This window comes from Myxocyprinus asiaticus, chromosome 3 (assembly GCF_019703515.2).
Source record: "Myxocyprinus asiaticus isolate MX2 ecotype Aquarium Trade chromosome 3, UBuf_Myxa_2, whole genome shotgun sequence".
NCBI classification, from domain to species: Eukaryota; Metazoa; Chordata; class Actinopteri; order Cypriniformes; family Catostomidae; genus Myxocyprinus; species Myxocyprinus asiaticus.
This window is the reverse complement of record NC_059346.1, coordinates 2,573,542-2,601,529: the sequence shown is the minus strand read 5'-3', so window position 1 is coordinate 2,601,529 and position 27,988 is coordinate 2,573,542. Positions and strand designations below refer to the sequence as shown.

Here is a 27,988-nt window from a genome sequence, read left to right as displayed (position 1 = left end):
TCACTTGATATTATAAAAATTAGTCCGTGACAGAAAGCCGCAAACAACTGGCCTTTAAAAAAAAAAATTGTGATCTGTTGGGTCAACTTGCCCCAGGTTAGGGGTAAGTTGCACCTGGTAAGTGGGTAAGATGAGCCATCTGAGGGTAAGTTGACCAATTGAATTTTTCCTTAAAATTATGATTTTTTTTTTTTTTTTGTATCTATAATTTCTATTCTATAATCTATTTATTTATTAATTATAATCTCCTACTTTACTCTAGAAACGCTATAGCACAGGGAGCTGCTCAGAAAATGTTACCTACTGAAACTGTGTGAACAAGTGATTCCCTCATTACTTAATTCACATTTTTGGGTGAACTGTCGCTTTATGTCACCATTTACTCACCCTCATGTTGTTTCAAACCTAAAAAAAGTGAGTAAATGTTGACAGGATTTTCAACTATCCCAACATTGTTCTACTTCTGGTTTCTGATGATAGAAAAAGCGTGAATCGCAGTGATGTGAGTTTAAAACATTATTTATAACAGTCAAACTGCAGCTGAGACTAATTATTGGGACAAATGACATCCCAGCAACAGTAAGTCCTTTTGGGACATGGCTTGGAAGGTCAGTGTTGTCTCTTCATTCAGGTAGCTATAAACTTGGAAATTCAACTAACTTTAATTTGCTCAGCAAGATTCGCCATGAAAGTAGTTGAACTGAAAGCGGCTTTATGCTTATGCCCACTATAGCGCCCCTTGTGGCAACGTTGAGAATGCAACACATATTTATGTTGTTTATTTCAGGCCAAAAGTTTATTTCATTGCTGTCCAGGTAAAACTATTGAGATACTAACAAGAACTTGTTTGCGATAGGTTTTTGTTGTTGGTATGTCTGTGTTTGCATGTTTTTGCATGTTTATGTTTGCGTGACTTGCAGTACAGGCAAGCCTTTGTGGCATATTGTTGATTACCACAAAAATTTATTTCAACTCATCCCTCCTTTTCATTAAGAAAAAAGGGCAAAAAACTGGGTTACACAATGGCAGTGAATGGGGCCGATCTGTAAAAACGTTAAAATACTGTTTCAAACGTTTTTTTTTTTCTGTTGTTGTTCCCAATCATGTCAACTGTATCTGAGAAAACTTTTGTGTTGATATGACAAAGCAATCAAAAGTTATAGCATTACAAATATAATTTATCATATTGTCCAAAAGCCTCTCCAAACAAATAAAACATAATAATTGTACATAAGAACTAATTACACATGCAAACACAACAATGACTAAAGGTTTGCATAGCATGCAGACATGATTTTAGTAATGAGATTTCACAGAATGAGTTTCATTCTGTGTCATTTGAGTCATCATTAAGTCTGTGTCATGTATTTGGCGCCATCTCCTGGTGGCCATATGTAACATTGTGCTTCATGTGGATTATCTAATGATCTATACATCTGATTATCTTGTGTGTGGACTTGTTTGAAAGATAATCACCTCCTCTAAGTAATGGTATGTGATATTTTATGTTCTGTTTATTTTTCGTGACGTTAAAAGCGAAAACGCAACATAAAAGCAACACCAATATAATTGTCAAAGACATATACTTGGCTATTACTGTCTATATTTTTGTCTGTGAGTAAAACAAATAGGCTGGTTGTATTCTGCTCTTTGAGAGCTTTCCAACAACATATGACACATGACTACTTGATGAGTTTGAGGTTTTTACTCACTAAAAATAATATGTACAGTGCAAACATTTTCGTAATTATCAAAACGGAACACTTCTGATTTATCTGCAAATTTCAAAGCACTTGTTCAGTTTTGGTCATAATACCTGCATACATTGTAAAGTAGAGCTTCTAAACTTTCAAACAATACCTATTTTGTATTTTTTCAAGACTGTGGTTATTAATATTTTGGCAATTATCAATTTTTTTCTTGTGGGTCACTGCTGGTACAGTGAGTCATCCTCAGTTCTTTCAGGCCTCTTCCAGTGTTTATTCGGGCTGATGTTATCACGGCGGCGAGGGAAGCTCACCCGACATGTCATAAAGAGAAAAGAATGTCCGGCTTTGTAAAGAAAACTTGCCCAAATCATCCCTGTATTCCAGAGAGAGAGAGAGAGAGACAGTATGATTTGTGATGGAATGCGTTCAGATGGCCGCACAGGAAGTGGGTGTGTTTGTCTTTTATGTTGTGCCTGTCGGGTGTTTGAAAAGTTTGAATCTGCTCCACGCTTGTCTCTATCACTCATAAGCATCTTTGTTGTGTGTGTGTGTGTGTGTGTGTGTTTTGGGCCATTTGTCGCTGGGCAACAGCTCCCACAGTTGTTGTGGATTCCAGCGGTGAAGCTGAAGGTCGCCCGCCAGACCAATAAATCTTCTGTTGTTGTTTCACACTCGAACACACATAATATCACACACTTTGTGGATATGTTCCCATTGGAACGGGTTCCTAAGTTACGTGATTGACAACACAGGAACCTACTTGTGCTCTTTGTGTTGCTCTTGAGGGGGTGTGTGTGTGTGTGTGTGTGTGTGTGTGTGTGTGTGTGTGTGTGTGTGTGTGTGTGTTTACAAAATTAGCATTAATAAAAGGGGCATTGAATGTTTTTTCTCTCACTTAAAGTTTGTTTTTGCATAGAAATAAATGATTAGTACTTTTGACAAATATGATTAAAATTAAAGTGGTCTGAGTTATATTTTATCCCAAAATCTTTTTAAACATGTAGTTTAAAACACGTGTATCGGTTTTGATTTTAGGCCCAATTTTCACTCGCCAACAGTTTTGTGGAGATCGCCGACAAAAGCCTGAAATCATAGGCAAATCAGAGCTCGCACCCATGAGTGATGAACGCAATGTATGAATTATCAAAGGCGCAATCTGAGAGAAGCGCAGACGTGTCGCTGATGTCAGCGAGATATCTAGCATGTTAAATATCTGGACCTGTCTGCGATTCCAAATCGCGCAATGTGAAATGTGTTTTGACTGAATACAACTGCAGCGTTGACCTACAGCCAATGAGAGAGCAAGAAACGGGGCATGGAAAGTTTTAGTGGGAGGAGTCCTGATGTTCCTGCAACAGAACATCAACTAGCATGGCTACGGTATCAAGAAAGTCTCATTGGACCGAAGAAATGGAGGAAACATTAGTGGAACATTGGCAGCCTATTTGATGCTTCCTCTGAACTGTACCACAACCGGGAGGAGAAAGAGAAGAGTTGGAGAGAAACTGCCAATTCTCTTGGACAGTCAGGTAAGCAAATAGGTAGATTTTTCAGTAGGAGATATTTTTTCATATTGTAACCAATAAAATATATGATGCCTGTACACATTATGTAAAGGCGATTTAAAAACATACACATCATATTCTGAAATGCATAACATATGATCATGCATTTGTTTTCGTATCTCGTATCACTTCTCGCATGAACTCTGTTGTGAAACGTAATTTGGACTCCAGGCAGAGTCGTCTGGGATTTGTCGATAGTGAAATTTCTCCCAATTTGGAATGCCCAATTCCCAATGTGCTTTTAAGTCCTTGTGGTCACGTAGTGATTCGCCTCAGTACGGGTGGCGGAGGACGAATCCCAGCTGCCTCCGCGTCTGAGACCGTCAGCACGCGCATCTTATCACATGGCTTGTTGAGCGCGTTGCCACGGAGATAGCGCGTGTGGAGGCTTCACGCCATCCACCGCGGCATCCACGCACAACTCATCACGCGCCCCACTGAGAGCGAGAACCACATTATAGCGACCACGAGGAGGTTACCCCATGTGACTCTACCCTCCCTAGCAACCGGGCCAATTTGGTTGCTTAGGAGACCTGGCTGGAGTCACTCAGCACACCCTGGGATTTGAACTAGCGAACTAGCGAACTCCAGGGGTGGTACTAGCCAGTGTATTTTACCACTGAGCTACCCAGGCCCCCATTTAGAGGTATTTTGTCCTCTTATGAGCTAATGATTAATCATTGCAATAATTACCTGAATAGTCGAATAATCGCTTTAATAATCGTTAGATTAGTCGATTATCAAAATAATCATTAGTTGCAGCCCTAAACTTCACACACAGTTATGAGGGTCTAAAGGGGTTCTCTCTGTTTTATTGGGGGGGGTTGTCACATGACAACAGAATGGGTACCTGCATGTTGATTACACCACCTGAAAAAATTTGTTGGACAAAGGTTTCTCGAATATTAATAATATTTTAAAACAAAATTGTTTTACTGCTTTTTATTTTAAATATTAATTGCAAATTATTCCAAAATACTTATGTCAACATTTCATTTCTCAAGAATGTCAGCTTTTATTGAGACTTATTTTATTTTATTTTTTACTGTGTGAATTGCATCTTTACTGTACTATTAAATAACATAATAGACCTGGACTAAAAAAATAAAACAATACATTTGCATCATGTCATGAATGGCTACGTTTACATGTACACCAATAAACCAACATCTTAATCTATGCTTGAGGATAGTACATAAGCTATGAGATCGGAGTAGATAAACAAATGAAAGATAGAAAAAAGTCATCCTAAAGTCTAGATAGTATGATTACATGATCTTCCAATCCTGCAAATAAGCATTTTACATTGTGCACGTATGACTAGACGACACAAAGTATATAATTATCTTGAGAATGATGACATATCTGCAATGTTGCAGCATGAAATGTAACTTATAAGACAACGAAACTCTGTTTAGACATCGAAATATTGCATAAAATACAGATTATTGCAATAATCAGAGTATAAGGAATAAATAGATTATAAAATGTTTACATGATTTGGGCAAACCACTTCAGTCCAGTTTACATGTTACTTGCTATTACTCTGATTATTTACTGAGAAATGTGACGTTTTAATGCTTTTTTATAAATGAATATTTATTACAAAAAACATCTTGTTGCAAATATGTCTCTTTAAATACAGCTTGGCGTAAGAAAAATTAGTCAGTCATTTTGTGAGTCCTTTTGAAAGATTTATTAAAAGAACCACTTCATAAATGTCATTTTCGACTGCACTGGTTGCGCTGTCTGTTTTGATTCACTAAAAATAATTGATTCGTAGGAGTCATTTGTTTGTCAGACTACACTGGCTGAGCTGTCTGTTTTGATTCACTAAAAAGAATTGATTCGTAAGAGTCATTTGTTTGTCAGACTACACTGGCTGAGCTGTCTGTTTTGATTCACTAAAAAGAATTGATTCGTAAGAGTCATTTGTTTGTCAGACTACACTGGCTGTGCTGTCTGTTTTGATTCACTAAAAATAATTGATTCGTAAGAGTCATTTGTTTGTCAGACTGCACTGGTTGCGCTGTCTGTTTTGATTCACTAAAAAGAATTGATTCGTAAGAGTAATTTGTTTGTCGGACTGCACTGGTTGCGCTGTCTGTTTTGATTCACTAAAAAGAATTGGTTCTTAAGAGTCATTTGTTTGTCGGATTGCACTGGTTGCGCTGTCTGTTTTGATTCACTAAAAAGAATTGATTTGTAAGAGTCATTTGTTTGTCGGACTGCACTGGTAGCGCTGTCTGTTTTGATTCACTAAAAAGAATTGATTCGTAAGAGTCATTTGTTTGTCGGACTGCACTGGTTGCGCTGTCTGTTTTGATTCACTAAAAAGAATTGATTCGTAAGAGTCATTTGTTTGTCGGACTGCACTGGTTGCGCTGTCTGTTTTGATTCACTAAAAAGAATTGATTCGTAAGAGTCATTTGTTTGTCGGACTGCACTGGTTGCGCTGTCTGTTTTGATTCACTAAAAAGAATTGATTCGTAAGAGTCATTTGTTTGTCGGACTCCACTGGTTGCGCTGTCTGTTTTGATTCACTAAAAAGAATTGGTTCGTAAGAGTCATTTGTTTGTCAGACTGCACTGGTTGCGCTGTCTGTTTTGATTCACTAAAAAGAATTGATTCGTAAGAGTCATTTGTTTGTCAGACTGCACTGGTTGCGCTGTCTGTTTTGATTCACTAAAAATAATTGATTCATAAGAGTCATTTGTTTGTCGGACTGCACTGGTTGCGCTGTCTGTTTTGATTCACTAAAAATAATTGATTCGTAAGAGTCATTTGTTTGTCGGACTGCACTGGTTGCGCTGTCTGTTTTGATTCACTAAAAAGAATTGATTCGTAAGAGTCATTTGTTTGTCGGACTGCACTGGTTGCGCTGTCTGTTTTGATTCACTAAAAAGAATTGATTCGTAAGAGTCATTTGTTTGTCGGACTGCACTGGTTGCGCTGTCTGTTTTGATTCACTAAAAAGAATTGATTCGTAAGAGTCATTTGTTTGTCGGACTCCACTGGTTGCGCTGTCTGTTTTGATTCACTAAAAAGAATTGGTTCGTAAGAGTCATTTGTTTGTCAGACTGCACTGGTTGCGCTGTCTGTTTTGATTCACTAAAAAGAATTGATTCGTAAGAGTCATTTGTTTGTCAGACTGCACTGGTTGCGCTGTCTGTTTTGATTCACTAAAAATAATTGATTCATAAGAGTCATTTGTTTGTCAGACTGCACTGGTTGCGCTGTCTGTTTTGATTCACTAAAAAGAATTGGTTCATAAGAGTCATTTGTTTGTCGGACTATACTGGTTGCGCTGTGTGTTTTGATTCACTAAAAATAATTGATTCATAAGAGTCATTTTCAACAGCACTGGTTGCTCTGTCTGTTTTGATTCACTAAAAATATTGATTAATAATTGATTCATAAGAGTCATTTTCAACAGCACTGGTTGCTCTGTCTGTTTTTCTCTGTCATTTGTTTGTCAGACTGCACTGGTTGCGCTGTCTGTTTTGATTCACTAAAAATAATTGATTCATAAGAGTCATTTGTTTGTCGGACTACACTGGTTGCGCTGTCTGTTTTGATTCACTAAAAAGAATTGGTTCATAAGAGTAATTTGTTTGTCGGACTACACTGGTTGCGCTGTCTCTTTTGATTCACTAAAAATAATTGATTCATAAGAGTCATTTGTTTGTCAGACTACACTGGCTGTGCTGTCTGTTTTGATTCACTAAAAATAATTGATTCATAAGAGTCATTTTTGACTGCACTGGTTGCGCTGTGTGTTTTGATTCACTAAAAATAATTGGTTCATAAGAGTCATTTGTTTGTCGGACTATACTGGTTGCGCTGTCTGTTTTGATTCACTAAAAATAATTGATTCATAAGAGTCATTTTCAACAGCACTGGTTGCTCTGTCTGTTTTGATTCACTAAAAAGAATTGGTTCATAAGAGTAATTTGTTTGTCAGACTACACTTGTTGCGCTGTCTGTTTTGATTCACTAAAAGGAATTGATTCATAAGAGTCATTTGTTTGTCAGACTACACTGGTTGCGCTGTGTGTTTTGGTTCACTAAAAGGAATTGATTCATAAGAGTCATTTGTTTGTCGGGCTACACTTGTTGCGCTGTCTGTTTTGATTCACTAAAAGGAATTGATTCATAAGAGTCATTTGTTTGTCGGACTACACTGGTTGCGCTGTCTGTTTTGATTCACTAAAAATAATTGGTTATTTTACGAGTCATTTGTTTGTGAATCGGAATACACTCGTTGGATGCTGTTGTGTTTCGCCCGTGAGCACAAACTCATTTCAAATATTTGTTTCCTTCCCATTATTTTGCAGCATATGTTCTTTTTATCCCCAACATTCCATTCAGATTGCAAATGAACATTCACAACTTTGGAAAATATGTTTTCTTTTGCCGTGGGGCTGTAGATTGGGGAGCACCACTGCTGGAAAACGGTGCATGAAACTTCTGTTTTACATGAAGCTGAAAATTAAGTGCAGCTTCTTCTTTTTCGCGATGTTTTTGAACCTGTGCTTGAGTGGAACATGATCTGTCTGCAGCACTGGCGCAGGTGCACTTTTGTCAGTGTGGAAGAAATGTGATTAAAGCCTTTACATGCCAGTATAATGCGATTAAAATAGGAGTACTCCACATATCTTACTGCGATTATAATTACTCTGGTTATTAGCATAATCGCAATATTCTGTATACATGAGCAACAGTTTAATCGCAGTATTGCCGTAATCGTGTTATGAGGGTTCATGTAAACGTAGCCAATTTTTTTTGTGTGTGGGGTGGAAAATGTGCTTAATTATCATGAAATTAATAACACAATGCAAAAAATCTAAATTGTCCTAAAAATATGCTTAATTTTCTTAATACGATTTTTTAATTTACATTTATTTTATTTTTTTACAAATTTTAGTTTAATTTTGGAGTGAAATGAAAATGATGGAACATTATTTTTTAAATATCGTTCTTCTTTTGGCCCCAAAATTCATACAATGTGATTGTATCGTATTACGCAGCATTTTTGCTAACTGTGTGAACAAATCATTTTTCGCTGCAAACTTGTCGCAGTGCACCTGGTTAGGACACTGTGTTCCATATATTCAGTGCAGAAAACAGTTTGTGTGAATAAAGCCCTGGTCACCCTCCTCAATGAGTTCACACTCGGGTCACTGGTCCAGCCCAGTCTGTGTTTGTGTGACCTGGAGCTTGTTTTCCGCCACGGCTCTCACCTCCCGGTTCTGATCTGCTAGCGGCAGATTATACAACCGAGAGTAACTGATCTCCCACTTGAGTCGCCTGTATTGTAAAGCGCTAACAATTGCATGAAAGCTTCAGAGAGCAAAACAAGCACATCTCTCTCTCCTCTCTTTCATTAGAGTGAAAAAAACTGGAACACAAACAATCGGGTGTGTGATAATCTATCTGTTGAGTTGTACAGGTGTTGTGGGAGTTTACCACTGATGGACTGAGGAAACTGGTTTGTAGTCAAGGAATAAAGCATAGCAGTGACCGCCCAGTGTTTCAGTGGTGTTGAGTCTGAACAATGGCATAGATTTGGTTTAAACATTGGGGGGGGTCCAAGTGTGAACAATTTCCTGAAGCATGCTACCTTGTGATTATATCTTTGTCTGTCTGTCTGTCTATCCATCTATCTATCTAAAGTTAGTACTAACATTGGGAAATAATGCATGTTTAATTTATCCTTATGCTATAATAATAACAACATCAATAACTGCATTATTAACAACTAAAGGCCATTGTACTATATTAACCCTTTAATACATACTTCGGTCTTTAGTGATCTGGGACCTCATTCCACCCCATGTACCTCTTTCATTTTTTGGATTTATGCCCACACCTAACAAAAAAAAATAACTGCTTAATTACCAAAAGTTTATAGGGTTATTAAAGACCTGAGATATGTAATAGTGTAGTGTTTTTTTTTGTTTAGTTTTTTGCACTCTGCGTAAATCATATTTTTTATAATTATTTCATATCTATATAAGTTTACTATCCCAGGATGATGTGTCAGTGATTGACTTGATTTACATTTGACATTGCTATTTGACAAAGAAGCAACATGGCAGTAAACTATAGCAAGTTTAACACATGAACAGTATGATATGACTATTGTAATTTGGGTGTACTAATTATGAAATTATGAAAGTTGTGCGTCTATTTAGATTAATGCCTGAGAAAATACAAATATGTAGATTATGTGTAGCTCAATATGTGTTTGACAGTCAGTTTGTATATGAAAAATAAAACATAAAAAATTTATTATTTTCTTCAGGAAGTCAGCCTAACAATGCATACAGTAAAGTTGAGTTTGCACATTAAACTGGGATACAAGAAAGTATTTTAACATCCAAAAAATGATACACTGCAACTTTAAGAACAATGGAAGTTTATAGTATACCTCAATTAGATAGTTAGCTAACATGTGTGTTTCTCTGGTGCTCTGGTGAGTTAAGGCTGCTTTTGAAATTCAGGAATGTAAAATGTTTGCGCCTCATATCATTCTTGAAGGTGCGCTCATTTTTCACATGTCAGATGGATGGTCATGTCACTACGCTAGTGTGTTTGAGTTCAGAGGAATGCTGTTCTAAATATAACTCTGCAAGCCGTGCTGCTGGACATACAGTGACTTACTGCCATTTAATCACTGTTAAATTACAGCTATTAAAATACCTCACAAACTCTTCCACTCACCCTCTCTCTCTCTGACCTTGCAATTCATCCAAGCGCCTGAAATGTCTGGGTGCATTTCAGTCACACATATGTAGAGTGTGTTTGAAGCAGGCAGAGAGAATTCGAGTGTTTGTATAGAGCCCTGCAGCGCAGCATTTAATTTTTACTGTCGTAACATACCTGCCTTTGATGGCGCAGAGAGTGTTGTTTGAAGATCAGCCGCTGTTTAATTGGCCATGAAAATACCTCTGCAGATCAGGCCTGGGCCTGCACTCGTAAAGCAGAGCGGAAGCGGGAACAGGTCAGAGGTCACGGATCGGTGGAGGGACTAGAATATTGTGGGGTTATCTATATGTATACAGCAAATCTGATTGGCTGTTTCCATGGAACTTCCGCGAGGAGACTGTGACAAGGTAAGGATGGGAAAGGAGGAGGCTGGAACCAGCTGAACAGTCAAAATAATATTTAATTAAACAAAAAGACATAAACACAAACACACATGGCAGCTGCATGTGGCTCTCTCTCTCCCGAACTGCCGCGTTCCGCTGCACTTATCCCTCTCCTTGGCTGATTAATTGGGGGCCGGGCTTGCATAGACACAGCCCGCCCCCGCCCTCCTCCTCGTCACAGAGATGGACCCAGGACGTTTTATGAGTCCGCCTGGAAGTCGAGTCATGTTCACAAGGTTCCGTGTTGAAAGAATGAGCGCATTTGAGGACTAAATAATCACAGAATTTGCCCAAGTTTGCCAGGTTAGTGACATCAAATATGTCTGAATTAGTGTTGTCAAAAGTACTGGTACTTCAGTACCAAGTCGGCACTACAAATAAAAAAGATGTCACGATACCAGTGTTTGTGCAGTACTGGTAGTACCGAGCAAGAACTTGATTCGGACCCAGTGCGCTGCTTTTAAATGCTCACGCTTACATACACTGAAATGCACAATTAATCAAATTTAAATCGTTATATGTCCTAGTGTGATTATTAAACTGCGAAATGCTGCAATCTTAGTCTGCATTCGAGCTGCATGAGCTTTAAATGAATGTGTGAAGCAGACTGCTCATACCCTGGAAACTCCAGAGACATTGAGAATCATTTGCGTTGTATGAGATGACAAAGCAGAGCACTTATCCACTGTGAAGCACATGTAGACTATATATTTACATTTTACATTTACATTTATGCATTTGGCAGATGCTTTTATCCAAAGTGACTTACAGTGCACTTATTACAGGGACAATCCCCCCGGAGAACCTGGAGTTAAGTGCCTTGCTCAAAGACACAATGGCGATGGCTGTGGGGATTGAACCAGCAACCTTCTGATTACCAGTTATGTGCTTTAGTCCACTACGCCACCGCCACACCACTTTAATCACAGCATTTGCGCTTTAATGATCACACTGGGCCATGTAGTGAACTGTTTATCTTTAGAAGAAAGTAAAGCTTCCATCAAACCACATGTAAAAATAAAAGCACGATTCAAAATAATAATAATTGAGAAACACTTGAAGAAAACATACATTTCTTTTCATTTATTATTCACATTGAAATGTAACTTTAAATAGGCTAAAGGAGTGTGTTCGATAGCACATTACCATTTAAGCATATTTTCGCTGTGGTATCGAAATTGGTATCGAGAACCACAAAATTTCACTGGTATCTGTACCGACTACTGAAATTATGATACTGTGACAACACTAGTCTAGATATAAAGATAATCAACGTTTTGTTTGAGGCACGTGGCAGAAAGTAAAGTGTCATAATCTTTGACAAATTATGTAAAAATAAAAAATAAACATATTATTACACTGCAATAGAAGAGTACATTTTATTCCACATTAATTTTCTTGTATATTATCATATTTTTATGAAAAATACTGGTTACGCCAATTGACACAAGCCAGTTACACCACCTGACCATATTGCTTCTACAGTCAAAGGCCAGTTTGTTGAAGAAATTGACACGGTGATGTAAACTTGGTGTTTTATTTTATTTCAATGAAGGAAAAACATCTGACAACAACAAATCAGAGTAAAAACATGTTTTCAAAAATTGTGTGTGTGTGTGAGTGTGAGAGAGAGGGGGAAGTATTATTTACTTTAATCAGCATCATAAACTACTGATATTTGTCAAAATTGGTCTCTAACAGACAGGCTTGTAATAGGAGTCAAATGGTGTGACCGGTTACACCACTTGACATTTCAATTTAAAATCTAATTCGACAGGCATTAACATGGACACAAGCACATGGCCTTGGTGTGAATATTTCAAACATAATTTTTAAAGTAAATAGCCTACTCATTTTTAAAATTATGATGAATGATCAGTGTTTTACTGGGGTCATACCATTTGACATTTGACACAAGCATACCTGACCATACCCTAAACATATCAAATTATCTCGAATATTTTAAAGAGAGTTACTAATCTTTTTATGAGGCAGTTAGGGTCATCAGGGGTCTTTCTCTGTGATATCATTTCCTGTCACATGGTCTTCTTGCACATAACAAAATGGCTCCTTGAATGGTGGTTACACCAACTTGACATTTCAGGAAATTGACTTGACTGACAGGATTCCCCAAATTAATTGTAATTTTCAGAACAGTGGCGTTCCATTACTTTTATTTACTATTAAATACTTCTAATGTAAGATTATGCGAAACTAGTTGATAGGGTGTTTTATTGAGAATTTTTTAAGCAAGTTTTTATGGTTACACCACATTGACATTTTTGCCATCATCCCCCAAATATTCTCTCAAAATTGATCAAAACCAGAACTTTTAGACTAGGTCCTCAATAAAAAAATGTATGCAAGTAATTTGTACATTTATTTTCAAATTTTAACCCTTTTAAATTTAACTAAACCAAATGGACACAAAAAAAACTTTGTCACGTCATTGACCCATAAATTATTTCTTCCCCCATGTGAGTCTTTTATAATAGTATGATACATCTCTGATAACGCCAGCCCAAAACACCCCGTAATGACAAAAACGACTGTGATTGGATGCTTAAAGGGGTCATGTCATGAGGAATCAAATTTCCCTTGATATTTTGACATATGAGAGGTCTTTCCACTATAAAAACATACTGTACATTTCAGAACTCAAAACTCAGTCCCCAATGCAATAAAATCATTTATTGAAACCAAGCTGCAAAAACGCCTCGTTTTCTACTTCCGTGACTTCCCTCCATAATTTGGGGTACATTAATTCATGACCATCCTCTACAGCTCAAAAACATCACCTACTTCACATCATTGCACCTTTGGCCCCACCCACTGATTCTTCAGTTCGTAAACTGAGAGGGAAGGACAAACAAGGCCTACTGTGGCCTAACTATTCCTGAACACCAAAGGGGATCCATCTGGACTATTTTCAATTATTTTTGTATTTAGGTGTCTGTTCACAGACAGTGTTCATAAACACTTGGACCCAATGCAAAACAGTAAGTAAACAGTTCCATTAATGAATATTTCAAATGTCATGGCTGTTTGATAGATAATGGTGCTGACACCCTGTTTACACCGGGGGGCGTCCATTGACGCAACGCAACGGCTTGAGGCTGTCTACACCGGGCGTATCGACACAAATTTTCTAATCCGTTTAATTGTGTTGTTAGTAGTAGTAGTGCCAGCATGTGCAGTGCAAAATAGAACGGGACATCTGTTTACTGTCGACACGACGTGCCGCAATGAATGCTTCTATGGTAGACAGCATCATTGATTATAATGGGTTCAATGCGACTTTCGCATCCGGTGTAGACAGTTTCAGCTTGAGATGAACAGCTTAATATATTCAGATGCAATGTGTTGGATGTGTGTTATGTGTAAACCCTGAAATTTTGTTTTATAATATTGTGGTGCTTGTTCATTCTCTTCAGATTGAGTTTAAAAAATGGCTGATTTCGAGGGGCTGCACGATATTAGCCAATCAGAACAGTGGGCATTTACGTTGAAGTTTTAAGGAGGCGCTTAGGCCAAAACCAAGCGTTTCAGACAGAGGGCCAGAGACGGGGTGGAAAATTATCATATATTATGAAATTGTAAGTTAATGAGTTAATGAAAAAAAAACTTTACTAACATTATCAGTGGACCTTAGGGAAGGTAATAAAACTATTTAAAAAAAAGAGCATTCCATGACTCCTTTAACATGTCAGTTAGATGACTTATCCTGTCTAAATGGGTGTTTATTGGCCAGTTGAACCTACTATAGACCCCAGACCTATGCCGTTGTCATACGTCTGGCTACGCAAGACTAGCATCAAGCAAGCTAGCTTGAGTTTGGTTTGTTCTCTGTACAGCTTTGTGTTGCCATTACAGCTGAAGTTTTGTGTGGTTTAGATGGAACATTGATTTCTTCTGTAGCACTTTGTTTATCCTCATATAACAGTGTGTTGAAATTGTAAAACCGCTGTTCAAAGTGAGATCAGATGCTGTTGAAGAGCGTCGTGTTTGGATCACACCATCAGGTGTGTATATGCACGCACACACACACAAATGATATCATTGGTTTTTCGCTGCATTTGATGTGCTCATAACCACATTAAACAAGCAGCTTATAAAAGCAGAATTCCTGGGCTCCATTCCGGCTCCTCTGCGGCGGTCTTCTCTTTCTCGCTTTCTCCGTTAAAGAGGTAAACACTTTTAAAGCTGGAATATCTGAATCGACTGCAAAAGAGAAGCTCAGAAAGAGAAATCGAGAGTGTTTAGGCAACAGTGAGTGATACATCATTTACTCACCCTCATGCGTTCCAAACCCATAGGACTTTTTCTTCAGTGAAAAGTCTAAATTCGCTGTGGAAAATGCCCATCAATCATTAGTTCTATCAGGAAGACTTGCAGATTTGAGTGAAATTTAAGATGACATTTATTTGATGAATATAAAACAGAAATGTCTCTCTTTGGCATAAGCCCCGTCTGGCGGGCCGAAGAAGTTGTACTCGGAACAGTCATATCCTGCCGGAGATAGGAGGCAGGAACGAGGAGCCTTCCCCTGTGCAGGATGGGAAAAAAGAGATGTGAACACCTAGATTTGACATGAAATGTGCAATATATCTCTGGCATGGTTGTGCAATATCTTTGCAATAGGAAATTGCATTTTTTTTTTTTTTTTCTTGTGTTTTTTTTTTTCGTTGAGGAGCCCCTGGTTGTGCAGAATCTTTGCCAAAGGTGAAGAACGTTGTGTAAAGCCATACGATAAGGTGACGTTGCGTGCAATTCCTTTCATTGAAAGAAAACAACATTTGATTATGAACCCTCCAACGAGGGCAGCATTGTTTGAGACACCTTTGCCGAAAGATGAAGAATGTAGCATAAAGCCATACAATAATGGTGACGTTGCATGCAATACCTTTCATTGAAAGAAAACAACATTTGATTATGAACCCTCCAACGAGAACAGCGTTGTTTGATGGTTATCTTTGCCGAAAGGTGAACAACATGCGTAAAGCCATACATTAATGGCGAAGTTGCGTGCAACACCCTTCGTTGAAAGATATCCCATGAGGCTTGAGCCCTCCAATGACGGCGGCCATTGTTTAATGGTTATCTTTGCCAAAATGTGAACAACATGCGTAAAGCCATACGATAATGGCGACGTTGTCATGCAATACCCTTGTTGAAAGATTTCCCATGATGGTGTGAGCTTTCCAGCGAGGGGGAGATGGCTTGTGCAGTACCTATGCAAAGGAAACCATGCTTGAGATTATGGAAGCCCTGGCGAGGAGGGTAGACATAGTTATACGTTATCCTTGCGAAATAATGGACGTGCTTGAATTGAATCATTGTTTAGGGAATGATGTGATGAGAGGGAGCAACCAACCACCACCAGATAGGGATGAAAACTTACGGCTGATGGAGAGTTGTGCTTGTTTGATGATTTGGGTTAGGTCGACTATATTCAGGTAGTATGAGGAGGCCAGCGGCCGAGCATCTTGATAGCGGACTCTGGTATACCTCGAAGAGCGGCAGTAGTAGCTGCTCCAATGCGAAATTTTGATACATTTTAAAGAGAGCAGATGAGGGAGTGTTGGAAGCTATATTGAGAAATTCGTCAGGCCATTTCCCTGTGAACCATGATCCTAGAAAATATCCCCCGAATCCTACGGAGGGAGCCGCGTCCGTGAAAAGGGACATGTCATCCGGAGATTCTGGTTTTTCATTGTGAAAAAAGGAAATGCCATTCCAGTGATTTAATAGCTGTGACCAGAAGAGGAGGTCCGAGCGGCAGCCGTCATCGATTGATATGATGTCGGAGAGGTTGTCTACAGAATGGGCTAGTGTGAGGAGGCGGGAAACGAAGGAGCGGCCTTGAGGAATGATGCACATGGCAAAATTGAAGTGGCCTAATAGGGACAGGAGATCGCATTTTGAGACCAGAGAATGACGTGCAAATAGACCTGATCCTGTCGAGTTTATCTTTGTCAGGGAAGCTTGCATGTTTAGAGAATCAAGCATGATGCCGAGAAATTCGAGAGATGTGGCGGGGCCCGTGGTTTTTTCACTTGAGAGGGGAACACCCAACTTGTGAAAAAGCTCGATTAGAACATCCAAAATAGGGGTGAGGGCAGAGGGGTGATCGATGAGCAGGAAATCGTCGAGCAGGTGTAGTACGAAGGGGAGCTTAAAGTGATTGAGAAGGATCCAGCATAGGCCTTCCGATAGAGAATTAAAATGTGAGGGCTACTTCTGCACCCGAAAGTGAGTCGGACAGCAAAGTAAAATTTTGACTGCCATCTGACACCGAAGAGGGGCCAGTCGGCAGGGTGAATGGGCATGATTTTGAAAGCGTGTTTGATATCTGCTTTTTTTTTTTTTTTTTTAGCCCGTAAAACCAGCAGACCATGCATGGTCCATGACATGCAGCTCCAGTGGACTGAATTTCGGTATCTGCTGCGAGAACACCTATCCGGCACTGTGATGTCCAGAGGAACGAATCCTACTGCCTGCTACTGACGAGAGCTGCCCTGAATGCAAAATGTTTTTTTTATTTTATTTTTTTATAAATATATATACATACATTGAGTGGAGCAAAAAACGAAAACATTGATAACTTTAAAATCAATAAAGCATTTGGCAACATAGTTGAAGAAATAACAAAAGCATTAGGAGGGAGCTATGACTTACCATCAGGAACAGAAATTAACAGTAGCAAGATGAAATAATGAGCTTGATTCAGCACAGGTTTTATCTAATGACTGCCAGACCTACTTACCTGCTACTAAATGTAACATCCCCAACCACGTGCATTAAACGTAAACAGCATCATACTGAAATGCACTGATACTTAAATTAAAATGAATGTAGTTAGGCTGACATGACTGTTAAACTCATGAGCTTGAAATTTGGATCCCTTCAAAGTGCCCACATCAAGAGCTCTGTCTTTCTTAGTGAGTAGGGCATAGGATGATACCTTGTATTGGAATTCGCCCGCTACGTGATTAGAGCGAAGAACGACCAACAAAACAGGGATATCTTACTGAATGGAGTGATGAGACCCCGTATTCCCCGTATTATTCATGCCTGAATAATGATCTTAATTCCCCGATGGGGAACACTCGGGCATGCAACACGGTGAATGACATGCGAGTGAATCTTGACCGAGTTACCCTCATGTGATCACACTGTGAACGCATGGTTGCCTGCCGTTACTATGAGAGCGATTGCGCTGTTGACATGAAATATTGGCTTTTGATATTGATGCAGATGTGTTATGATGAACAGACAGCATAGGCAACAGAAGGCCTAGATCCATGACTAAATCTGAATGCATTTGATGGATATGATAAGGACTTAGCTTATTTCTGATGGAAATCAGCTGCTGCCTGAGCCAATGATTTTGACAGACTTGGCGAGGAGCGCACTCCTTCTGCGCCGGGTCATGCATTCCGATTGAAGATGAAGTGGCTCGATTGAGGGAGATCTCCTAAGTGAATAAGATATGGATGAAGATACGGGTTTGCTGAATGTTTACTCCCCATGGGTTTGATGCGGGCAGAAGTTGAGATGAAGTGACGCCGTCGTTGGGAAGGGAAGGCGGGCTTCCAGAGATGTTCTGTGCACTGGTTCTCCTGTGGCCTGGAGAGGTCGGAACATGTCTATTATGATTCCAAGAGGACGTGATCCCATTGAGAATCCGGAAATTTCAGAGCCGAGTTGGACTCGACGTCAGACAGCGCTATAGAATGATGTTGCCGTGTTAGCACACTGAAATAGCAATGTGATAGATTGTGAGCAGACTTATAAAGCAATGGCTTACATGTGATTGGCTAGGAGTTATCTAGCTAATGGTGCGATGTACAGCTGCTAGTCTTCCTGCTAGAATTACGCTGCACTTACATTTCCCTTGCAGGTTTGTTTATTAAATATTTTGGTTCATTTAATGATTCAAGGGTTGGGAATCTTAATCGCCGTTAGAGTAATTTTATATGACAATAAATATACACTGCGTGCCCAATTATTAGGCAAGTGAGTATTCTGATCTTATCATTATTTCCATGCACATTTTCCAACTCCAAACCATATAAACTTGAATGCTTATTGGATTCAATCATTTTCAGGTGGTATGTATTTGTGTAATGAGGGAGGGTGTGGTGAAAGTGACTAACACCTTATATAAATGTGTGCATAATTATTAGGCAGCTTCATTACCTCAGGTAAAATGGGCCAAAAAAAGAGATTTAATTGACACTGAAAAGTCAAATATTGTAAAATGCCTTTCAGACAGATGCAACACTCTTGAAATAGCTAAACTATTGAGGCGTGACCACCGGACAGTCAAACGTTTTGTTGTGAATAGTCAACTGGTCTGCAAAAAATGCATGGAGAAGAAAAGGCACAAATTAACTGCAAAAGACTTGAGAATTAAACGTGAAGCTACCAGGAACCCATTATCCTCCAATGCTACCATATTCCAGAACTGCAACCTACCTGGAGTGTCCAGAAATACAAGGTGTCAAGTGCTCAGAGACATGGCCAAGGTCAAGAAGGCTGAAACACGACCACCACTGAATATATTCACAAGTTGAAGCATCAAGATTGGGCAAAGAAATACATGAAGACAGATTTTTCAAAGGTTTTATGGACAGATGAAATGAGAGTGACTCTTGATGGACCAGATGGATGGGCCCGTGGTTGGATCACTAATGGACACAGGGCACCACTTTGAGACAGGTGCCAGCAAGGTGGAGGAGGGGTACTGGTATGGGCTGCTATCATTAAGGATGAGGTAGGTGGACCTTTTCGAGTTGAAGATGGACTGAAACTCAACTCTCAAACCTACTGCCAGTTTCTGGAAAGTACTTTCTTCAAGCTGTGGTACAAGAAGAAGTCCTCAGCATTCAAGAAGGCCATGATCTTTATGCAGGACAATGCTCCATCACATGCATCCAAGTACTCCACTGCTTGGCTAGCCAGCAAGGGCCTCAAAGTTGCCCCAATAATGACTTGGGCCCCCTTCCTCACCTGACTTAAATCCTACTGAGAACTTGTGGGCCCTTCTCAAACATGAGGGAAGACAATACACCTCTTTGAACAGCATTTGGGAGGCTGTGGTTGCTGCTTCAGTGAAAGCTGATCGGTGAACAGATCAAGAAACTGACAGACTCCATGGATGGAAGGCTCATGGCAGTTATTGAAAAGAAGGGTGGCTATATTGGTCACTGAATATTTTTGAAAGGCCAAAAATGTAATTTAATTGTCATTTTGTGTTACTTATTTGTTGCACCTACTCTACAAATTGAGAATAAACAATGGAGTTGGGAGAAATTATTATTATAATTTAGTTGGCTAATAATTGTGCACACTTATATATTCCCCTGAGAAAGACAAAACTCACTTTTTCTTTGTTAAACATTCAGGTTTGAGGTTCAATAACATGGGTTACATATCTCAGACTGACTGAGAGCATTGTGTTTGTTCAACAATGAAATTAATCCAGAGGAATACAATTTGCCTAATAATTGGGCACACAGTGTAGATATTGCAATATAGATCTTTTTGATAGAAATTCAATGGAAAAATATATTTGATATATATGGGGGTTGATTTGTCGCAAACTTAAAGATAAGATAAAAATTGTGTTTGATCCTCACAGTCCTGTAATACTCAGGGTGGATTCGTAAGTCTTCAGGAATAACAGGATTCAGATCAGAACAGGAATGTTTTGATGTAGCAGATGAAAGTGCAGGAAAAGTTGGCTAATTAAACGGTTGTTCAGAGCACAGAGCCCGCCGGCAACACTGCTAACTCATCACTCACGCTTGAACCACGCTCACCTGTAACTGTTTACGACTGTAGTGTCACATGCACCAGAGGCACATTTTGCATTTCAAACCTAAAATTTAACCCAATGTTTCCCAACTTGTTTTGGCTGTTAGTAACCCACAGCACCAACAGTAAGGCTCAAGTACCCCTTCATCGACACAAAACCTAAGATGTGTACAAAAGGCTAAATGTAATTTAACATTATTAGACAAGATATAGTATATACATGTGTATACATCTATCTCTTTCTCTCCCCCCCTCTCTCTCTCTCTCTCTCTCTCTCTCTCTCCCTCTCTCTCTCTCTCTCTCTCTCTCTCTCTATATATATATATATATATATATATATATATATATATATATATATATATATATATACTGCCACCAAAACAGCACCAAACCGCATGTCAGAATAGCATTCAGAGATGATATACTTCTCACCACAATTGTACAGAGCAGTTATCTGAGTCAGTTCAAACCAGTCTGGCCATTCTCTGTTGACCTCTCTCATCAACAAGACGACTTCCGTCCACAGAACTGCCACTCACTGGATGTTTTTTGTTTTTGGCACCATTCTGAGTAAACTCTAGAGACTGTTGTGCGTGAAAATCCCAGAAATACTCAAACCAGCCCATCTGGCACCAACAATCATCCATATGATTATCTAATCAGCCAATCGTGTGGCAGTAGTGCAGTGCATAAAATCATGCAGATACGGGTCAGGAGCTTCAGTTAATGTTCACATCAACCATCAGAATGGGGAAAAAAATTTATCTCAGTGATTTGGACAGTGGCATGATTGTTGGTCATTTGGTATCTAGTTTGGAGTGCGGGGTTTTGCAAAGAGGGGCGTGGCTAACGGTTGTAGAACGGCTAAAATCGCTTACAGCACCTTTAATCACTTTACCATATCTCTGATAACGAGTTACACACACACAGTCATTGTGTTAAACACAGCAGTATATTTTCCTGCAGCTCATACTTTAACCTTTGAACTGTGAACTCTAGGCAGTTTGGCAGGAAATAGACCTTTAGTGAATTATTGGTCATTGTCTGTGTGGAATTCCCTTTCAATGCACTTCCATGCCAACGCACACACACATACACATACACACACACTTGAGAGCTCTCATAAGTACGTCTATCTAGAGTCTTACACAGAGGAAGGAAGCACAAGTGTTTTTGTAGTGTATAAACTCCCTTTCTGTTGTTTGAAGTTCTGAAGTGTGATCTGAAGCCTTTAGAAGCTTCTGACTGACAATAAATCAAGATAATGCGTATGTTTTTTTGACCTAGTTCTGTGTACAGTAGTGTGTCTTTGTATATTATGCCATTTCAAGCAGTGACAGCAGTGTGATATGCTTAAACTATTTTAAACTGGAATTGTTTTAGAATTATAATGGATGCAGTTTTTATGAGTTTATATTAATTAAGGGACTACATGGATTATTTGTACTTTTTAAAAGTCCATTTGTCATGGCACATGACACTGGATTACATAATGATGGACCAGAACTTCTCCAAACTCTTGATATGACTGCCATCTGCTGGCCCTGGTGATGTGTACACCACAACTAATTCTCTCTCTCTCTATCTCTCTCTCTCTCAGGCTCGGTTGGCTCTTCAGCGAGGTGCTCAGGCTGTCATCTTTGATATCACAGATGATGCCAGTGCTGCTCAGGAGGTCAGTGTGTGTAGAAACATTATTAGAATGTTCTAGAGTTGTAGAAGAAATGGAAACATTATAGAAGTGATAAATGGATACAGCAGATAATATTCATTTGAATGAGACACTATGATGTTTCATTGTCCATAAACACGCTTTCACACTCACAGCTGCGTGATTCCGGTTCGTTGCCACGGCCTGTCGTGTTGGTGAAGTCATCAGATGCTGAAGAGCTAATGGGACTCGTCAATAAAAATGAGGAAGCCATGGTGCTCATCGACATCATGATGGAGACTCCTAAATGGGTGGATACACAAACATTTTTGTCTTTTTTTTTTTTTTTTTTTTGGCTTTTCCATTTGTAAACCTTCCCTGACTGAAAAGACCAGCTTGAATGTCATGTTGGTCCAGACTGGTTTATACTGGTTATTGCTGGTTTGCTGATGATCTAGCTGGTTACTTTGATACATGCTTGATGGTCCTACAACTTTTGTCAGATTTTAGGGATAGGGTTAACCAAGATCACGTTGTACCACTGTTCATTTTTCATATTTTTTTAGTCTTAATTTAAAATAATTTTAAAATTTGGTCAATATTTCGTCATGTCATATAAATTGATATTTGTCTAAAGTGGCGTATAACTTTTTTTACACTGCGTTTAACCTTGCAAAATAACGGTCACCATAGTTTTACTTTTTATTCGCAAAACTTCCGGAGATGCTGGCTGACCAAGAAAGATTTGCTGGGTAAGATAATTGAAGGTTCACTACTGAGGATTTTACATTTAATGGATTGTTAGAAATGAACAAAATACCGTTATTGGGCTAGTACATAAAAAAAAAAAAAAAAAAAACCTTCAGTACATTATTCCTACAATACTAATTTTATATTCAGGGCTGTCAGGTTCGATTTGCCAGGAAAAATCATCTTTACATGTTTACATTATTTTAAAAGAGCTGTTCAGCTGTGACGTCAGTTTGTAGGCGAACCCAGAAGTCTAATTCGCCATGGGTTCCCTCGGGATTTTCCTATGGGTTTTTATAATGGGTTTTTTTAACTTATGTGTAAAATAAGGTTTGTAGGTCAACATAACTTGATGATACGTGGGTGTTTTGTTCTACAGCATAAATTACACACAGTCATACCTCAAACGTGAATTTTGAATTTTTTAGGGCTGTCAGTCGATTAAAAATTTTAATCTCAATTAATCGCATATTTTTTGTAGTTAATCGCGATTAATCGCAGATTTTGAAAATGCTGACATTTGACACCATATATACTTATTTTCCTGTAAAAATGTATTTATTTCCATCTACGGAAGGAAAAGAAACAATGTGTAACAATATAATGCTTTATTAACATTTTCCAAACAACGCCTTCCACAATATAAAGATAGAAATGCACTAAAATTGCACCAATTTATCTAAATTTAAACTTTTCCCAGGTTGAAAGAATTAGTCCCCGTAGGTTGAGTATTTGTTAATATTTTCATTAATTTCTTATATCTATATTCTATATATATATATATATATATATATATATATATATATATATATATATATCTCATAATTTTACATTTAAAATATTCATCTCATAACATTATTTATGCATTTGCAACTGCTGTGCTGTGTAAATGTATTTATTCCTGCTCTGTGAAAATACATCTAATTGCCACTTCAAATGCAGCTGCTGTGACACCTTCACTGTGTAAAGATGGCTTTAGTCCCCATTGGTTTAGTATTAATTGCAATAGACATTAAATCTCTTAAACTCTCATCCCTCACAATATTAATCTTCCGGTAGACTGTGGCTATCCACTTTGTTACAGCAATCATGAAGCTGTGCTCATGATTCGCCTCAGAGCATCAACGCCAGCGTCCAGCGCCGCTTTGAACTCCACAGGAAAAGCGGATTGATAGTTAAGACTTGACGTGCTTCTGTGGTAATTAAAATGTGCCTTACACGGGCTGAAAATACTTAATTTTTATCACAAGTCCCATCTGGGCTTGTTTTGTACATCAAATAAAAGAGCTCCTTTCTCCATCATTTTATCACTGAGGAAAGCGGTGTTGTGGTGTGGCCGTCACTGTAATGACTCCGGGCGGACACATTACAAGTTTCCGCCCTCCCAACAGGTGTTCATGCTGGTTTTTACTGTATTAATAGTAAATGCGTTAATTGCAATTAAGAAAAATTATCGCATGCGATTAACGCGTTAATTCCGACAGCACTAATAAAAACCCATAAGAAAATCCAGAAGGAACGCATGGCGAATTCTCTTCCTGGTTTTCAGACCACAAGCTGAACAGCTCTATAAACAAAGAAAAGAAGGTCTGGCGGCAGAGACAGTTATTGTTTAGAAAACGTATTTTTCAGATATGTGTCTTATAGGACTTTCTTGGTGAAAACGCCAGCATCCCAAACCCAAAATATACTGGCGGGTTTTCTTCAGTTTATGTATAAGATTCCAATATATTTAACAGAGGTACCGATCAAATTGTCACTGTAACACAACTGGCAGTTTGTTTGGGTCAAATGCATTTGTTTGTGATTTTAGGGTATCTTATTAAGCTTCATATCTTCTGTATGCAGCCTCACTATGATGTTGGCATCCTCTTGACTGTGGCTCTGGCTGTGGTGGCCATCATCATGATCTTTGCTTTACGTTTCCACTGTCGGTCCAACAGAACCTGGGTAAGAAAATCTAATACACTCATTGTACCAATGCAGCCTAAGCGTAATTTTGGTTGTTGGTTTGGTCCATTAAATCTCCATTCAGTACGTTCCTCCTGTTCTCGAGATGTTGATCATTGACATTTTTATGATCAAAAGGCATGACTTTATGCTAGGGATCTTAAATTTGTGTTTTCTTGCCTCGCAGGACTCCGTGCACCAGCAGACCATGCGTGTTATCAGCAGGTTGGAGACACGGACATACAGCTCTCAGGGATGCTCTGGGTCTCAGCGTTCTCGCACAGCCCCAGGGTCAAACAGCAGCTCCAACTCCAGCCCAATCTGTGCCATCTGCCTCGAGGAATTCCTTGACGGCCAGGTACGAGGAGAGAAATAGTGTCAGATGCATTGAGTGGCCAAATTTTAAAGATAATTTCAAGAAGAACAAGAGAGACTGTCAAACACAGACAGGAGAAGGTCCACCCTGCTGAAAAAAACACATTAAACCAACTTAGTCTGGGTTGCTGGTCTTAGCTGGTCTCCCAGGCTGGTCTTTTGGCTGGTTTTAGAGGAGTTTGGGGCACCTCTTTGCTTGGCCCAGCTTGGAGACAACCTGGGAGACCAGCTAAGACCAGCTTAAAAACCTGTATAGTTTGGTTGAAGCAGTTTTTTCTGCAGGGCACTTAAGTGTACTGTTTATACAAATTTTGAGGGATGGCAATGGCATGTTTCAGATATTCTCAATTCATCTGTCTTTTTCTGGCAGGACTTGAGAATCATCTCTTGTGCTCACGAGTTTCATAAAGAGTGTGTCGACCCCTGGCTCCTGCAGCACCGCACCTGCCCACTGTGCATGCACAACATCATGGGTAAACAGCCTCAGGGTACATATTGATTTCTCCGTTAAGAGTAGTAGACATGGAGACCGATTATTAGAGTTTCACAGTGCTTGTAAGGCATTGAAATTCATTTTGATACTTTTTTTAAACTTCTTCACAGTTGTATGAAATTTACCAATTCAATTCAAACTTGATTTGGCAGATCATTTCAGTCTCAGGCCTTAAACTCTTGTGCACAGCCAACTGAAAACTAGAAGTGTGCTGAGCGTAAAATGTTAACATAAATTTTGCTGCCTTGTAAGCACTGCTATTACCTTGCATAAATCCAAATCTAGTCTTTAGGGACTGATACACTCTGCAACTATAGCCGCTTTTCCACCATCTGTCCGAACGGTTCTGAGCCTGGTGAGTAACGTTTCCAGTAGCATTTCCACTGTAGCAAAGTTTGGTAAGGTACAATTACAAACCATTCCTGGCCTGGAATTCTCAGCACGGTTAGCTAACCGTACTAAGGACTGAGAACTGTCCTGGTGGAATGTCTGTAGTGATGTGGGAATTAGTCACATGCCCAGTCAATCCATTCAAATCCTGATTTCACAGCACCACAATGAAAAAGGAACCATACCAATGTGCCCTGATCGGTACGAACGGCACAATTCACCAACAATATACATTTGACCTGATGGTGGAAAAGCACCATTTATGTTTCTCCCATCAAGTTTGATCCTAAGCATGCAATAAAATCAATTTCAGCCTCTTAATCATCCTCTTTCAGGTCCAGAGCTGGCATCCCGTCAACCCCAAAGGAGCCGACTGCTGCCCCCTCCACAAGAACACAGTCAGACCTTCCTTCTTCCCCAACACTATTCAAACCCTCACCCCCAGCACCACATCCCCGTTTCCCTGCGTCATCACTACCCCCACACCCCCACTGGACCTTTACCTCAAATGGGACACTATGGTAACTCATCCCCTCTTCATCCCCGCACCCTTCGTTGCTTTCCCAGCAGACCATTGGGAGCTAGTTGCACATACCACCTGGCCCCAGATACCCATCACAGTCGAACGCATAGAACAGGCGGGCATGGGTGTCGAACTCTAGGGCATCATTATGCTGCTCCCAGACGGTCCTGCCACCGTTGTCCCAGAGGAGCCCTACGCAATGCTGCAGGTTCTCGGTTGCATCACATGGCATCGCCCGCAAACCACACCACTCATCATCACCCGCCACGTTGCGGAGGTTTGCATGGTGACCAGGACGATGGCAGCTGCTCGGGAGGCAGTTATCACACGGAGCGTAGCGGTTACCTTGCCGATGGGCCTGCCAGCGACTCAAGCTCAGGATCGTGCCATGGCTCATCTAGCGACTCAGTACTGAACTGTACTGACATTAGCCTGCAGGGTGTTCACGGCAGCTGGTCGACTTTTCGAAGCTCGCTCAGCAGCGACAACGAACCTTTTATCTATCATGGGCCGGGCAAAGCCCAGCACACAGGGAGCATGGAGGCCGCTCAAAGGCCTCGCTCCCTGGACTCAGTGGTGAACCATACAGGGGGTGGAACTATTGGCGAAGTAGGTGGGATTTGCTCGGAACAGCAGCAGCAGGTGGCAGTGTTCAGTCACGTCCACTATCACAGACATAGACACCACTATTATGAGGACGGGGAGCTCAGTCAAGGGCCCGGTCGGGGCTCTGATGAGGATCAGGGGGCCTCTTCCTCTGGCCCTTGTAATGTCACTAAAGACAAAGACTCCACAGTACAGCACCAGTCTTTCCACTGTCCCAAAACTGACCTCAGCTTACGGGGCGCAGAGGATCGAGTTCCGAACCCCGTTTCCACCTCAGGCCCCTCTGTGAACGTACCCTCCCCTTCGTTAACCTCTCCATCCCCAGTTTGTTGCCAAAAAGGCTCAGAGTGGCCCACCAGAAGGAAAACAACTGGCTGTACCTTGGAAGCATCTGGAGGACCTTCGCCGGTTGTACACTTCCATCAAAATGTGGATCTTCAGGATGATTGTAGCATTCACATCCACTACGGACAGGCAGCAGGAAGCTACTGCTTCACACCTCCACCGGACATGGCCCCCACGCTGTTGCCAGTGCCCCTGATCCTGGACTCGACGGGCATGGGCGACTGGCCTTGTTGTGGGGGTGCACATGTTGTGTGGCAGAAACAGGTACAGCAGGCGCATTCAGAGCCCCAGCTTCTTGGGCCTGCTTCTGCATTGGACAGACCCCTGTGTAGGGCCCATCACAGCCCCGGCGACGAACTTCCCATGGACATCTGTCTGTACTGCCAAACTTTACACAACAGTCAGGGTGAGTACATCTGAGGGTATTGCTCAACTTGCTCAGCTTGCACATATTCAAACTTGGTACGACACCATGAGACATGTGAGAACCAATGGTGTTTGACATCTTTGACGTCAAACCTGGTGCAAAGCATCTAGATGCCATGTTTGAATGTATACAAGCACAATTGGGCGAGGGCGAGACTTTCAGTGAATTACTGATAATATCATTATCAGCTATTCCTTTACTTTGATTGTATGAAATGAGTTCTAAATT

General features: G+C 40.0%; 1 protein-coding gene across 2 annotated transcripts in view; it reads left to right on the top strand.

Annotated features, from left to right (window-relative positions):
* Positions 1-27,988, top strand: part of LOC127423293 (E3 ubiquitin-protein ligase RNF43-like) — a 157,963-nt gene that overhangs the window by 127,469 nt on the left and 2,506 nt on the right. The window contains exons 3-8 of one of the 2 annotated variants that reach the window (XM_051667491.1): positions 21,851-21,925; positions 22,078-22,212; positions 24,500-24,601; positions 24,789-24,959; positions 25,347-25,449; positions 26,195-27,739. In XM_051667491.1, coding sequence (XP_051523451.1) covers positions 21,851-21,925; positions 22,078-22,212; positions 24,500-24,601; positions 24,789-24,959; positions 25,347-25,449; positions 26,195-27,739 — 2,131 coding nt within the window. Of the gene's footprint in view, positions 1-21,850; positions 21,926-22,077; positions 22,213-24,499; positions 24,602-24,788; positions 24,960-25,346; positions 25,465-26,194; positions 27,740-27,988 lie in introns of both variants that reach the window. The other variant, XM_051667483.1, reaches the window with a different exon arrangement.